We start from the raw sequence: 16,280 nt of genomic DNA, 5'->3' as shown, positions 1-16,280 counted from the left end.
AGAAATTCATTTTCTTGGTTTGAAAATTCAACGATTTCAGTTTAAAGATTCATCATTTTAGTTGAAAAATCTTCAGTTTGGTTGGAAATTTATCTTCTTGATTTGAAAATTCAAGTATTCATCAATTCGATTGCAAATTCATTTTTTAACTGAAATTTAACTATCACATTTTTTATTGAAATATGTTTTTTTGTGTGTGGAAAATTCAATTATTTCGTTAAAAATTCATGTATTTTGTTAAAACTCGTATTTTTGGTAAATAATTAATCTTCTTGATTAAAAATTAATCTTTTTTGTTGAAAATCCAAGTACTCCAGTTAAATGTTCATCATTTTAGATAAAAAAAATCGTCTTTTTAAATGTAAATTCAAATATTTCACTTAAATATTCATCATTTTAATTAAATTAAATTAAAATATTTTCTTGAAAGTTAACTTCTTTTCTTAAAAATTTATATTTTTGGTTTTTAAATTCATTTATTACAGTTTAGGATTCATCATTTTAGTTGAAAACAAAATATTCACCATCTTAAAAATTCTAGTTATATAAATTTAAAAAACATAGAAGATTAATAATAATAATGCAAAAAATTATTTATTTCTAAATACGTTTCAAACACTTCTTAGTTGAATTTGTAAATCAAAAAAATAAATTTTGAACCTAATAAATGAATTTTTAACTAACATGATGAATCAACTAAAAATATGAATTTTTAAGCAAATATTTAGTTGAATTTCTTACCCAAAAGACTGATTTTCAACAAAGTACATGAATTTTTAATAAAAAAAGAAATGATTTTTTAACCAGAAATATAAGAATTAAATGTTCAGTTAAACCAATCTGTTTTCCACAAAAAAATATATTATCAACAAAATAATTTAATTTTAAACCCGAAAGATGAATTTTCTACTAAAAAAGATAAATTTTGAATAAAATATATAAATTTGGAACCAAAAAAGATAAATCCACAAACCAAATCTACAATAGTTTAATTTGCAGCTAGAAAAGCAAATTAAAAACAAAACAGATAATTGTCCAGCAAATTTAATCATTTTTCAGCCAAAGAAATGAATTTTCAACGAAAAATATTAATTTTTGAAAAAAATAGTGGAATTTTCAACCTAAAAGATAAGTTTTATATTTTAAAAAAACATATTCTTAGCTAAATAGTTTCTTTCAACCAAAGAAATTAATTATTAATCTGGAAAACATCATTTTTAACAAAATAATTAAATTTTGAGCAAAAGAAAGGGTTTTTCATTAAAATAATGAATAATAAATAGAAAAATAATAAATGAAAATTAAATAATAAATGGCAAATAAATGTTTTTCCAACAAAGTAGTTTCACTACAAAGTAGTAAGTAGTTGAATTGTCTACCAATATAGAAAAATTCTCAATGAAAAAATTGATATATTTTGACCACAAAAAGGATGTTATTTTTAGTATAAAAATAGTTGAATTCTCCCCAAAAAAAAAGATGAATTTTCAAGCAAATAGTTACCATTTTTAACCATGATAATAAAACCAACTTCAACTTTAGTTTTTCGAAAATTCCCTAACTCACTCAGGTATTCTCTGACATCCCCAGGGTGGCGGCTGGACCGGGAAACCGGAAATTTTTAGAGACAGGGAAAAATCGGAAAATGACAGTGAATGTTTTTTTACCGGAAATTTTACAAATTTGTAGAAGAAAAGTCTGTCCACGATCGATTTCAACCGTTTTTAAACAATGAGTGGAATTGTTATGTTTTTCAATTATGCTATTATTTAGCTTACAATGCGTAATTCAAAATTTTTTAACTTTAAAAATTTTCCATCTAAATTTTTTATTTCTAAGCTTAAATTTTTAATTTAAAGAATTGTTAAATGCCTCCTTAAAGACTTGAACAAATAAAAAATAAAAGCCTTTGATGTTAAAAATTGTGGATAAAAAATATTTTTATTTAATAAATAAATTTGTTTAAATTTATCTGTACGTTCAGTAATAAAAAGTAAACAAAAACGATTTGAAGCACGAGTGTAACCCGAAATATCTCTTTTTATCAAAACTATTTTCAACTTAAAAATAACTTCATAATAATATATTCTTAATTAAAGGACTTTATTAAATTTAAAATATTGTTTCAGTCTAAAATATTCAATTTTTAACCCATTCAATTTGAAAATTTTAATTAAAAAAAAATAATTATCTAATATTTAGCAATATTTGAGTTTTTATTTAAGACAAGTAAATTGAAACCAAATATTTAAAAGTAAAGAATCTTTAACTGAATTGTTTAACATAGAAAGCCTGTAATCGTTAAAATTTCGAAGAGCCTTTAAACTTTGAACGTTACAATTTTAATTGATGTATTTGAAAAATATTTAATTTGTAAATGAAATTTTTTATGTATAATTTACAAATGAAAATTTGCAGACAATATTTGAGTAATTTTAAGAGATATTCAAGAGTTTTATAAAGATTAAAAATTATTATGCAAATTTTAGAAAGTTTTCTTAAAATCCTAAAATATTTTTTGAAAATTTGGTTTAAATCTTTGAAAAACTTTTTTAATATTCTCTTAAAATAATTTAAAAAAATTAAACATTATTTTTAATTTTCCTACGAATCTTAAGAGAATGTTTTTATTCTTTTGAAGCCGTTCACAATTCTTGAAAAGAATCTAATTTTTTGTTTAAAATCTGCGAAAATCTACATTTTGTTTTATATTAGGCTATCATTTCAAATTTTGCATTAAGTTTCAATCTTTTCGAAACTTCTAAATATCTCTTAAAATTACTCAAATTTCGTCTACAAATAATAAATGCTCAATTGTTATTTATACATCCAAATTTTAAAGAAATTTTCTAAAATTAGCAGGATTTTCTGAAAATTGTAGAAAAAATTTAATTCATTTTGGCAGATATTTAGAAGTTCTGAAAAAATGACCAAAATAATTTTAAATTTAAAATCAATTTCAAACAACTTCTAGATGTCTCAAAAATTTGAAATAAAATTTTAAAGCTTTCCAAGGATGTTTAAACTATTTGAAAAGAAAATAATTGAGTTTCTAATTTAAGAAGTATTCAGTCAAAATTTTTTCAATTTATCAATATTTGATGTTTCTAGCTTAAAATTCTTTAAAATTATATAATTTTGACAATTTTAAAGTTCATTGATTGATTTTTTTTATTTAGAGCATTAAAAATGATAACGTGGATTTATATTTTTTTATATCGAAAAATGTTAGTACCTTCAATTTTATACGCGTAAATTATTGATCATTTGAATACAACATTCTTTAATTAAAAACTTTTAAATGTCAATTTTAAAAGTTCAAAATTTAACAGTTCCACTTTGATTGCTTTCATTTGCAGCTCAGTTTTTATAACCTCAAGTGGAAATTTTATTAGCTTTAGTGTGCCATTTTTTAAATTTCATTGGCCGTGAAAAATTTTTGTGAACCGGGAAATAAATTGAATTCTCTTGTATGCTGTTGATGTATTTAAATTCCGGTTTGAATTTAATCCCACAAATTTTGGTTAAATTGCAATAAAGCGTGAGTCAAACGCTATATTTTAATAAAGTTTAATCAAAGACTTTAATTTTGCATTTAATTTTTATATTTTACTTTTTAGCAACCTTGCGAGTGGCATCAACTTATTGACTTTACAAGGAACGTCGTGAGCGTGAGTGCTTATGCTGAAAGCACCGAACTAAGGAGAGATCTCATCAGATAATTTAATTTCACTATACAGTCTGATATTATTTTAGAAATTCGTTTCTTTGAGAATTGATGTATAGTAAAAAACATCGTCACCATTGGCACATCCTCTTGTACATATAGATTTTAAGTAGGACGTCTTCAAAAAAAAAAAAAGAAAATATTTTTTTATGCTGATTGTTAGGAGAGATTTTATAACTAGAGAAAGTATGAGAAATGACAGGTTAATTTCTATGTTCGATGTATCAGCTATAATATATTGTCCATTTCCCAGTTTTTGGAATAAATGCGGTTTTTTTTACTGTTTCGTTTTCAAAAATGAAAACTGGATTCTGGTAATTAATAACTGAAATTACATGACGTTTAAAGTAACGCCATGAGTTTATTAGTTCCAAATATTTCCAGCTCGGCGCTAGTTGTCACAGGATTGCAAGTTTTTGCATTATAAGTTAAGCAATGGGACAAAAGTTGAAGCCCCTCACTTCTTTTGATTGCAGCTTGCTCAAAGGTATTGCTGAATTCTGTAAGAAAAAGAATCTGAAAGCCTAAAGTCTTTCGAATTCATCGATATGATTGCTTTTATCCTAAACAATTTTTTTTAATCGTAAGAGGGCAAAATATATTTTTTTAAACCAAGGTTTTTGGGCTTCTCTTTTTCAAGCGTCGACTTTCATCTGTTTCCAGAACGAGGCTGACGTTAGGAAAAAAATCTGCAGTTTTGTCATACGAGTGCAGTTCAATAATTAAATTTATGCATTGGGAATGGTGGTCTACCATTTCGCCACATGGTGCCGAACAATGGAACTAGAAAGAGTAGGTACAATTTTAAACATGTATTTTAATTTTTGCATAAAAGTGTTTTTACGATTGTTTTGGAAAGTATAAAACAATGATTGAATACTAAAAACAAATAGTTTTAGATAGAATTTCCATCGTATACATTAAAAAAAATACATTTTTGTGAAATAGGTTTTTAAACAAATACAATTATTTCATGTGAGTTTCAATGCATTGTAAGCTTAAATAAACTTTAATCAATGTATATAGCGAAACATTTTATCTATATTATGCCAAAAATACGAATAATAGACGACTCGAATTAATATACGAATTCTAACCTAACTTTTAGATTAGATTTTTAAATAGTAAATATTTTATGTATAAATTAATAAAAGTTTACTTTGAGTTCATTTTTGGTTCAAAATAAGTCCATTTAAGTTTATTTTCTGTTGAAAGTCACAATAAAGAGAACAATAATTGTTTTTTTTTTTTTTTGTTAGAAAAATATTTCTGTCAAAAATTGTGGTTTTTCACTCTATAATATATAAATTCCATCTCAAACACTTTCTTTCCGATAAAGACTTATTTTTATTATCAAATAAATACTTTAAAATAAAAAAAAAAATTGTTTAAGCACTTTTATGCACAAATTAAAATGCATCTTTAAAATTGTGCCTATTCTTTGTAGTTAGTATTTTTATCGCCAGGTGGCATATCGCAGTTTAACCATTCCCAATATGCCAACCCAGTGGGCACAAAGTTTGTTGACGTCTTTACGACATCGTTACGACATCTTCGCGACATCCTATGTCCATGTCGTTAAGTTGTCTTTACGATATCGTAAATAAGTCGTATGATCTGACGATGTCTTTACGATATCGCAGACACCGAACCGACATGGACATAGGATGTCGTAAAAATGTCGTAAAGGCGCCCAGTGGGCACAAAGTTTGGCGACGTCTTTACGACATCCTATCTCCATGTCGTTAAGGTATCTTTACGATATCGTAAATGAGTCGCATGATCTGACGTTGTCTTTACGACATCGTAAAGACAGCGAAACGACATAGACATATGATGTCGTAAATACGTCGCCAAATTCTGTGCCCACTGGAAACACTGATTAAAATAAGAAATATTCAAGAGGATTTTTCTTATAAGAACGATTTTATCCTAAATTTAGTTAATTGAACTGCACACGCATCACAAAACTGCACATTTGGAATCTTTAAACGGCTTTTTATTTTCGTTTGCTCTCAAAATAATTTTTTTTTAAATAAATCTCCGTAAGAAGTAAATTATTGAATATTTAAGAATTTTGACAAATGTAGTACCGAAAACCGCTGTTCCTTTTTAATGGAAGTGATCATATCGTTGAATTTGGAAGACTTTTTAACGAGCTAAAATAAAATAAAAGTGAGGGGTGACGGCTTTTGTCACCTAATATAATCTGATAATATCTATTTTTTTAACGAATAGAACAATTTTCATCTAACAAAGATAAATTTTGAACCTAAAATTAAATAGTTAAATTTTCAACCCAAATTATGAGTTTCCAAAAAAGAAGATAAATTTCTACTAAAAAGACAAATGTTCCACAATATACGTAAATTCTGAACTAAACATTTAAAGTTCTAACTAAAAAAGGTAAATTTTCTACTAAAAGAAACTGAATATTCAAAAAAATTGTTAAATTTTCAGCTAAAATAAATTTGTTTTCAACCAAAAATGAAATAGTGAAATTTTCAAGTAGAAGAATTGAATTTCCAAGAATATATAATATTTGCAACAAAAGAAGTAAATTTTCAACTTAAAGCATTTTCAGCCAAAGATACCCAGTGGGCACAAAATTTGGCAACATTGTTACGACAACTTTACGACGTCCTATGTCCATGTCGTTAAGGCGTCTTTACGATGTCGTATGATATAACGATGTCTTTGCGATATAGTAAAGACACTGTAACGGCATAAACATAAGATGTTGTAAAGATGTCGTTACAATCCCTATAACTACGACATTCACGATATTTTTGCGATAACCTTACGACATTCTATGTCCAGGTCGTTAAGGTGTCTTTACGATATCGTAAGTAAGTCGTATGATCTGACGATGTGTTTGCGATATCGCAAAGACACCGCAACGACATGGACATAGGATTTCGTTAAGTTGTAAAGATGCCGTAACGTTGTCCAAAAAGTTTTTAATATTAAATGATAAAACAGATAAATTTAAACCAAAAGCCAAACATTAAGGGCATGTGATACTTACGGTTTCCCCGGCTTTTTTCCACAAAAATGAAAATTTTTTAAAACCTGCAAACAAGGTTAGCTCCGGGAGATTAGTTACTATGTTTATTTGTAAGTCCAAAGTTTTCGGCCAAAAATATTGTTTAGTTTGAAAGTAACGCTCGGGTGAATTGTAACACACATAACCTCGAAATATACACTCATGTTGTTAGCAATATCAAAAATTTTTTAATAAAAAAACACAAAAAAGTGTGTGGGGACGTCCGTAAGCATGTTCGCTATCATTTCCCAGATTTTGAAGGCAAAATATTTCTTATCCTAGGAATAAAGCCGGGGGAATCTAACACTGAAAAAATCGATACTATTTCCTGAGCGCTATGCAAATTAATCACATTTTGCTAAATTAAAACTTTTTTAAATTAACCTACAAAAAAAGTGTGTGGGGAAGTCCGTTAGCATGTTCGCTATCATTTCTCAATTTTTTAAAACAAAATATTTATTATTCTATAAAAAAAGCCGGGGAAACCTAAAACTGGTAAAATCGACAATTTTCTAAGTATCACATGCCCTTAAGTGAAATGCTCAATTTCATCTAAAGAAATTCAGTTCCAACTGAAAAATAAATTGAACTGCACTCGCATCACATAACTGCATATTTGGAGGCAATAAACTGCTTCTTATCTTCATTTGTTCTCAAGATAAAGTATTTTAAAATAAATTCCATAAAAAGTACCCAGTGGGCACACAATTTGGCGACGTCTTTACATCTTTCAACGTCCTATGTCCATGTCGTTTCGGTTTCTTTGCGATATCCTAAAGACATCGTCAGATCATACGACTTATTTACGATATCGTAAAGACACCTTAACGACATGGACACAGGATGTCGTAATGATGTCGTAAAGACGTCGCCAAATTTTGTGCCCACTGGGTAAATTATTGAATATTTAAGAAATTTCATAAATATGTTACTGAAAACCGCTGTTTTTAAAAATAAAAGTTGATAAAAAGAAGTGAAAAGTGACGACTTTGTCACCTATTTTGGATAAATTTTTTTAATTTTATGGTAAACCAAATGTTATTTTGATGGAAAAAAAATTAATCAAAACAATATTATTCATTCTTTTAATATTTGCAGGGGAACTTATATATAAATATTGACCGGGAAACCGGCAATGTTATTGACTCGGAATTTAATTTGAAAACCGGGAATTTGCTTCAGTTTACAGTAAAATTTAAGGTTTCATTATTTTAATAACTTATTAATTCTTATCAATTTAGAAAAGTGATTTGTACTTTTATCTACAATTGTGGGACATATGAGTATGTCTAGTAGGTTAAGGATTTATTTACTTATTCACGGTTTATGGATCTTTTATTTTTCATATTACCTGAGTCTACTCTCATTCAATTATAATGTATTATATGTATATAAATCTATATATTCTCATGCATCCAAACAGTTTTTATTTTCACAATTTTGTCAAAAAATGGAGTTTCCGTAAGGAAATATAATTTCAATTGAAATAGCGAATTTCTGACATGGAACGTTTAAATATGAACTATTTTATTGAAAATTTTGGATTGAAAATGTTTTTTTTTTTTGTGAAAATTCTTATTTTTTCGTAGAAATTAATTTTCTAGGTTAAAAATTCATGATTTTTTTTGTCAAAAATTCAATAATTCTAGATAAAGTTTTATCATTTTAGTTAAAAGTTCATCTATTTGGTAGAACAATAATTTTTTAACGTCAAATTTAATTATTTAAGCTTTGATTGACAATTTATCTTTTTTAGTAAAAATTAAGTTTTTGTTTATTGAAAACTCAACTATTTCAGTTAAAGATTCATAATTTTAATTGAAAATTCAGGAGTTAGGTTGAAATTAAACTATTTTCTTAAAAATCCGTATTTTTGTTTGTAAATTAATGTTTTTCAGCTAAAAGTTTAACAATTCGAATTTTTGCTGAAAATTGATATTTTTTAGTGAATAAGTAAAGTATTTATTTCAAAATTCATTTATTTTCAATTTTTTGCGCTGTTGTGTTCAATGATGTTTTAGATATACGTCATGACATAAATTAATATGAATGTTCGCGTTTGGCAGCAAATATGAATATGTGACATTTAGTTGACCGGGAATTTGAAATCGTCTACCAAATAGCCACCCTGATTTAACAATGTTGTTCATTTAAAATTTAAAAACATTTTTCCAAACTTCTTCTACGAATACTATAAAAAAATGTGAATCAAAACATCATGCAATAATCCTGATAAAGTGGAGTAGATCTTGAATTTTATTTTTAATAAAAAGTTAAATATGATCCTAAAAATTTATTTCTGAGAATATAATAAATAACATGAATAAAAGATACAAAAAGGATTTCCTGAAGACAAATTTGAATAGTATAAAGTTTAAAACAAACCAATTTTCATCACGTTTTTGAATATAATCGATGAAATATATTTGAAATTAAATTGAATAAATTTATATTTAAAAAATGTTATTTAATGATGAGTGAAGAACATACAAAATAAATCCTTTCTTTTAGCATTATATGCGTGTAAGATTCTTTCAAATAAAGGTGTTAACAATATTGATTCTACTTATACATCTTGAACGTTTTGTTAATTTTTAATTGATATTTGTTCCTCTAAAAAATATAATTTCAAATGTTAAAAATTGAATACATTATATTTTATGTTCTTACCTTATTATTATATGTGCATGCTTATAAAATTTCATGTAATTTAAATTACATTATATACATTATTAAGTACTCGCACTCAACTGATTAGTTTAAACTTATATGCTATTTAAATGTTGTTTTTTCAGAAAATTCTTATTCATATTTTATTATAAATATTATTTATGTTTTCAGAAATAAAAGTATCATATTTAACTTTTTAGACAAATTCAATTTTTATATTCCGTGACTTTTTGATTCGTGTTTCCCTTGGTATTTCCAGAAATCGTTTAGAAAACTATTTTGAAATAATAAATAAGTAGCTTTGTTTTAACTAACTAAAAAAGGAAAATTTTATATTAAAAGAAAACGAATTTTCAGCAAAATTCTTAAAATTTCTACTAAAAAAATTAATTTGCAGCCAAAAATGGAATAGTGAAATTTTGAGATAGAAGAAGTAAACTTTCAACTAAAAAAAATTTTCAACCAAAAATGTAATAGTTACATTTTCTGCAAATAAATTAAATTTAAAAAAAAACTTGAACTTTTCAAAAAAAATAGTTGAATTTTCAACTAAAAAAAACGTGTTACCAAAAATAAAATAGTTCAATTTTCAGTTTAAAAAAATAATTTTGAACCAAAAAAGGAGGTTTGAACAAAATAATTAAATTTTCAACCAAAAAAGGGATGTTTGTATAAAATAATTAAATTTTCATCCATAAATAATTAATTGTAAGTGAAAATAGAATAATTTTCAAACCAAAAGATTAATATGCCACCAAAAAGTCAAGTTTTCAACCAAAAAATTTATTTTTAATAAAAGAAATACTTCTAGCAAAGTACTTAAATCTTTAACCAAAGAAATGAATTTCTAACCAAATAAATGAATTTGCAAACATTAAGAATAATTTTCTAAAAAAAAGTCAATTTTCAAACACAAAGTTGAGTTTTCATTAAAAAATATAAATCTTCAAGAGAAGAAATACAAATTAAAAAAAAATTAGTTAAATTTTCAACTAAAAAATGATTTTTTAATTAAAAAGATTAATATTGTTAAGCTTGAAGATCTATTTTTAACCAAAAGCGACGACTGGTCGATAAGTTATATGAATTTTCATCCAAATCGATGATTTTTTAACGAAAAAAACTGAATTTCATCAAAATAGTTTATTTAAACGAAAAAAAAAACAAATTTTTCGGTAATCTACGTAAAATTTAATGGTTGATATTTCAATTAGAAAGTATTTTTCATTAAAAGCTGTTGAATTCAACCAAAAAGGACGAATTTTTAACAAATTATATAATTTTTCAAATAAATAAGATCAGTTTTTAATTGTAAATAAAACTTAAAAAGAAGTAAAAAGCCAATTTTTAACAAAAGAGAAGAAACTTCAACCGATAAAATTTTAATAAAAAATATTTGAATTTTCGCAGAACTAGGCCTCGAACAGATAGCGCACTCTGGCGAGTGATAAACTCTCCCCTTCGGGTCTGTATCCATACATTTTCATGGTTTATGCATTTACTACGCTTACCTACTCACTTACTACACGCTTACCTACTCACTTACTACGTATCATATCTTTGACCCAGCCTGCTACGTAACTATGCTTGAGTTTACAATAGTTTTGGTTTACAATTCTCCACAATATTGAATGGCATCTCTATAGTGGTAAGTTTGCTCTTTATTTATATTTTTGTAAACAAGATTTTACGTACACCGGTTGAAATTTATGGCTCTATTTCCTTATTGCGGTATTGAAATAATTTATATAATGAATAATCGAATCTCTCATTTTTGGCCAATATATAATTTTAGGTTAGAAAAACTAGGTTTGTTTCGAAAATAATAAAAATTCTACTATTTTTTTTGATGAAAAAACGTACGTGTTCCCAAAAAAGAAAGAAGATGTAGTAAAAGTTGGCACTGCCTATGGTTATGGGAATTTCCGTAACCATATATTTTTAACTTTTATAAATAAATTTAATAAGAAAATAAGAATAACTAACATATCTTACAGATTGTACTTAATTTTTAAAATAAAACTTGGACCTCGAAAAAGTCATTCGCATCATTTATAAAGTTAGGAAATGAACATACAATTTTATTATTTTGATCAAAACAAAACATCAATATTTTTGGTTGAAAATTCAACTATTTTTTAGAATACTAACTCTTTTTATAATACTAACTCTTTTTATAGCAAACTCGTCTTTTTTTTTTTAATTCAAATTTTTTGCAGCAAATTCGTCTTTTTTGTAATGAAAATTCTACATTTTGGATAATTTTTTCTTTAATGACTGTAAAATCTGTCTGGTTTAAAAATTCGTATTTTTTGTTTGAAAACTTATCTGTTGTAGAAATTTCATCTCTTTTTGACTAAAAATTAATCACCTTGGTTGGAACCTTTTTTATTATCGAGGATTTTGTGACTATTTTTTTTAAATATTCATCTTTTTTGGTTGAATTCAACTGCTTTTGGCAACTATACTTTGTTAAAAATTAATATTTTTGGTTGATGATTTACCATTTTAATTAAAAACCCTTTATTTTAACATTTAACTGTTTGGTTTAAAATTCGTTCTTAATTTGTTAAAAATTTATTTTTTAACTAAAAACTTAACTATTATGTCATTGGTTACAAAATAATCTTTATCTGTTAAAAATTCCTTCTTTTTGTATAAAATTAATCGTTATAGTTGAAAATGTATCATTTTGGCAAAAATTCTACTATTTGGTTCAAAATTCATTTTTTATTGAAGATTCATCATTATAGTTGAGAATTTATTCTTTGGTTAAATATTGAACTTTGTCGTTAAAGATTTATTTTTTTTTTTTCGTTAAAAAGTAATTTCTTTAACTGCAAATGTAACTTTTTTATTTTTGGTTGAAAATTGATGTTTTTAGATGAAACTTTATCTATTTTGTTGAAAATTTGTCTTTTTATCGTTAAAATTTAATGTTTGAACTGTATAATATAACTTCATTTTTGTTGCTAAAAATTTCTCATTATAGTTGAAAGTTCATTTTTGTTGTTAAAAATTCCTCATTTTAGTTGAAAATCAATTTCTTTTGTTGAAAATGTTTCTATTTTGTTGGAAATATATATCTTTTTGGTTGAACATTAATCTCTTTGGTTCAAAGTTTAATCTGGAAAAAATTGATAACAGTTGGAGAAAACTAAAAATTGTCCACTTTAACTTAAATTGTATTAGGCTTGTAGAAAATTAGAGATTGAAGGGGGTGAGAAGTAGGATAATGTCCTGATTTACCGATCAATCAATCTGCTCACCCTAAATTTCTACATACAGTGTGCTTAATTGTTTGAAAATTTAAGCTTTAATTATTAATATTCTAATTTATAACCTTCATAATTTAACACGCTTTAATTTGAACAGAAAATTCCATTTCTATTAGGCAAACTACGCTCAACTTGGAGTTTTTTTATCATAATCGTATTTTTTAAAGGTTCTATGGAATAAAAAAATCCTCAAAAAGGAAAAAAACGATCAGGATGAATCAAAATAACCAGCCTTATATCGTGAGTATAGTTGCACCAAACTTGGTTCCAGTCTCGGGTGAAGACCCGGTATTCACCAAAGATCAAGAGGATGCCCTGGAACAATATCTGCAAGTTTTTTACACTAAGAATAATTATGGTATCGATGGGCCAGGAGTTCGGAAATTAGCATATGAAGTGGCAATTCTGAATAATTTAAAAATTCCAAATTCGTGGAAATCGTCTCGAATGGCCACCGAAAAATGGCTCGCAGAATACCAATACCGCCGACACCTAGCCCGTGTTACGTAGTTAATAATTTATAAATATTATATTTTATATAACATTTTTATGATGTAAAAACAATTTTAAGATGGTGAATATATGTTTTTAGTATAAGACTAATTTTGTTTATCGAATGTTAAGAAGCTGATTCTAAAGAGAATTCCCGCAAAGTAAATCTTGTTTCCTTTCTCCATCTAAACATGAGGAGATTAAATATTTGCGCATATTATTAATTAATTAATTTATGACATCTTTTATAAATTTCCAGTAAAATAAATCTGCAATATATTACAACTTTGATGTATTTTACAGCAATATATATTTTTTAATGTAGAGAAATAATAAACAATTAAATTTGGATAGTTTGAAAAAAAAATCATTTAAATCGTTTAAAATATAAATTTTAGGTTGAGATGAAACTTTTTTCACATTATCTTCATGAAAATTGAGTTAATTCTTTTTGATTGTGAAATCTACTATTATATATTTTTTTAGAATGTACCTCTTTGATTAAAAAATTTTGCTTTTTCGTTGAAAATTTCATTATTTTGTTCAAATTTGAACAACTCTGATAAAAATTTATTTTATTGGTTGAAAATTACTTTTCTTAACCGAAAATTATTAATATACTATTTAATTAATACATTTAACTCAGAAAGCTCTGAAAAAATATATGACAAGATATTCTTAAATATATTAGCACCATTAATCAATTGAATAATTAAATAATACTAAAAACATAATCATTTCTGGAATTTTTCTCTTAAGTCCATGAATTTGAATAATAATTCAAATAAATTTTTATTTTATTTTGTATTAAAAATTCAGTGCATATTAAGGTAAAATGAATGTAGGCGCTGAGTTCAATTCAATTTAAACTTCTTCTAATTCCTAACTTTTCAAGTAAAAATATTGCAGATAGATGAATTTTTAACCAATTAATTGAATTTCGAACCAATAAGATTAATTTTTTAACAAAATACATAAATTCTCAACCAAAGACATGAATTTTTAACTAAAAGAGATACACTTTTGATAAATTTTCAGCAGAAAATTGATTTTTCTATACAAAAAAAAGGAGCCACTTTTTAACCGAAGTGATGAATCTTTATCTCAACCATGTTTTTTATTTTCCACCAAAAAGATTAATTTTAACCTGAGATGATTAATTTCTACAAGAATGCCAACCAAAAAAATAAATTTTCAACTAAAATTATGAATTTCCAATTTGAATAGGTGATTTTTAAACAAAAAATATTAATTTTCAACTAAAATTATAAATCTTTTACTAGAATAATTGAATTTTTTTTACCAAAAAGATGATTTTTAACGAGATGAATTTTAAGCTAAAATAATGGAATTTTGAACTGAAAAAATTCTCAAAAAAATAGTTACATTTTTAAACCAAGCGATGAGTTTTCACCTAATATAATGAATCTTCAAATAGAATAGTTTTATCTTAATCCAGAAAGATTAATTTTCAACCAAGAAAACAAATTTTTAATCAAGATGATTAATTTCTACCAAAAAGACGAATTTTTATTTGCAGATCACATATTTCAATGAAAAATTGAATTTCAAAAGTACTTAAAAAATTGATATTCAACCAAAGAGATGAATTTGTACTTAAAATGATGCAATATTTAATTAAAATAGTCACATGTTTAGTTTAAAAAAAAAAAATTTTCAAAAAAATAGTTACATTTCCAAAGAAACTTATGAATCTTGAACTGGAGTCATTACATTTTCTATAAAAAGATGCATTTTTAACCGAGAAGATGAATGTATACCCAAAAATGCAAATTTGTTATTTATATAAATCGCGATCATTTTCCAACCAAAAGTTGAATAGTTTAATTTTTAGTTTAAAAAATTGAATACAACTAAAAGATGAATTTTTATATAAAATGATGGAATAGTCAACTGACGTAGTTACATTTTCAGTTAAAAAAATTTAATTTAAAATTAAAAAAAAAACTAATTTTCAACAAAATTATAAAATGCAGTTATATAACGCCACTTTTGCAAATGAACAGTCATTGTTATTCAATTTTATATTGCAATTTGAAAAAAATAAAAAAACTTCTATTTTTTTATAGCGAAAAATAAAACGAACCATATTTTAAAATTAAAAAACAAACTATTTTAGAGAAAAATCAACTTCCTCTTTTTTTTATTCAACTGTCTTTTATTATAATTTTATCGGTTGAAGTTTCTTCTCTTTGATTGAAAGTTTAACTTTTTTTTTTTTGTTAAAAGTTTTTCTTTTAATTGTTTCATTTCTTGTTAAAAACTCATATTTTCTATTTATTTCTATATATTTCTATTCGTTTTTCTTTTTTCGAAAATTGATATTTTTAGTTGGAAATTCAACGATGCGTTTGAAAATTGACCTTTTTTTAGAAAATTATTCATCTTGTTTGCAAATTCATTTATTTTTGCTAAAAATTAATTTCTTTGGTTAAATATTCAAATACTTTTAACAAAATTCATTACTTTGCTACAATTGTTAAAAATTAATTTTTCAGTTGAAACTCGACTTTTTGGTTCAAAATTATTTTTTTTTTACTGAAAATTTAACTATTTCATTATTGGTTCAAAAAAAATTTATTTATAAAATTCAACTTAAAAATTAAGTATTTTATTTAAAATTTGCTTTTTTTGCTTAAATTCAACTGTGTTTTATTGGAATTTAAAAATATTGTTATGCAGGAATATCAAATATTCAATTTTTGTTAATAGATCATCTTCTTTTTTATAGATAAATTCATACTACTTTGTTGGAAATTAACTATTTTCATTAAAGATTCATAACTTTAGTTGAAAATTTATCTCTATGGTTAAACATTCAACTAATTTTATTGTAAAATTTTTTTTTAAATTATTTTTGTTTACAGAAAATTTAACTTCTATTTTGTATTGAAATTTTGTTCTCTTTTAGTTAATAATTCACTTCTTTTATTGCAATTTTAACTATATTGTGGGAAATTAAATTTACTTTGAATTTTTCAGTAAACAATAATGTTGTGTAAAATTCAGAACTACACACAAAAATAATTAAAATTATTATATTATT

The 16,280-nt window shown here is 24.7% G+C and overlaps 1 protein-coding gene across 3 annotated transcripts in view; it reads left to right on the top strand.

Annotated features, from left to right (window-relative positions):
• LOC117168777 overlaps positions 1–4,007 on the top strand; it is a 52,706-nt gene extending 48,699 nt beyond the window's left edge. For all 3 annotated transcript variants that reach the window (XM_033354582.1, XM_033354572.1, XM_033354562.1), the window contains one exon: positions 3,621–4,007. In XM_033354582.1, coding sequence (XP_033210473.1) covers positions 3,621–3,722 — 102 coding nt within the window. In that variant the 3' untranslated portion in view covers positions 3,723–4,007. The remainder of the gene's footprint in view (positions 1–3,620) is intronic.
• The last annotated feature ends 12,273 nt before the right edge of the window (positions 4,008–16,280 follow it).

The sequence above is a fragment of the Belonocnema kinseyi genome, chromosome 1, assembly GCF_010883055.1.
Source record: "Belonocnema kinseyi isolate 2016_QV_RU_SX_M_011 chromosome 1, B_treatae_v1, whole genome shotgun sequence".
In the NCBI taxonomy this organism is placed as follows: domain Eukaryota; kingdom Metazoa; phylum Arthropoda; class Insecta; order Hymenoptera; family Cynipidae; genus Belonocnema; species Belonocnema kinseyi.
The sequence above is the reverse complement of the archived record's forward strand: the minus strand, read 5'-3'. Positions and strand labels throughout refer to the sequence as shown.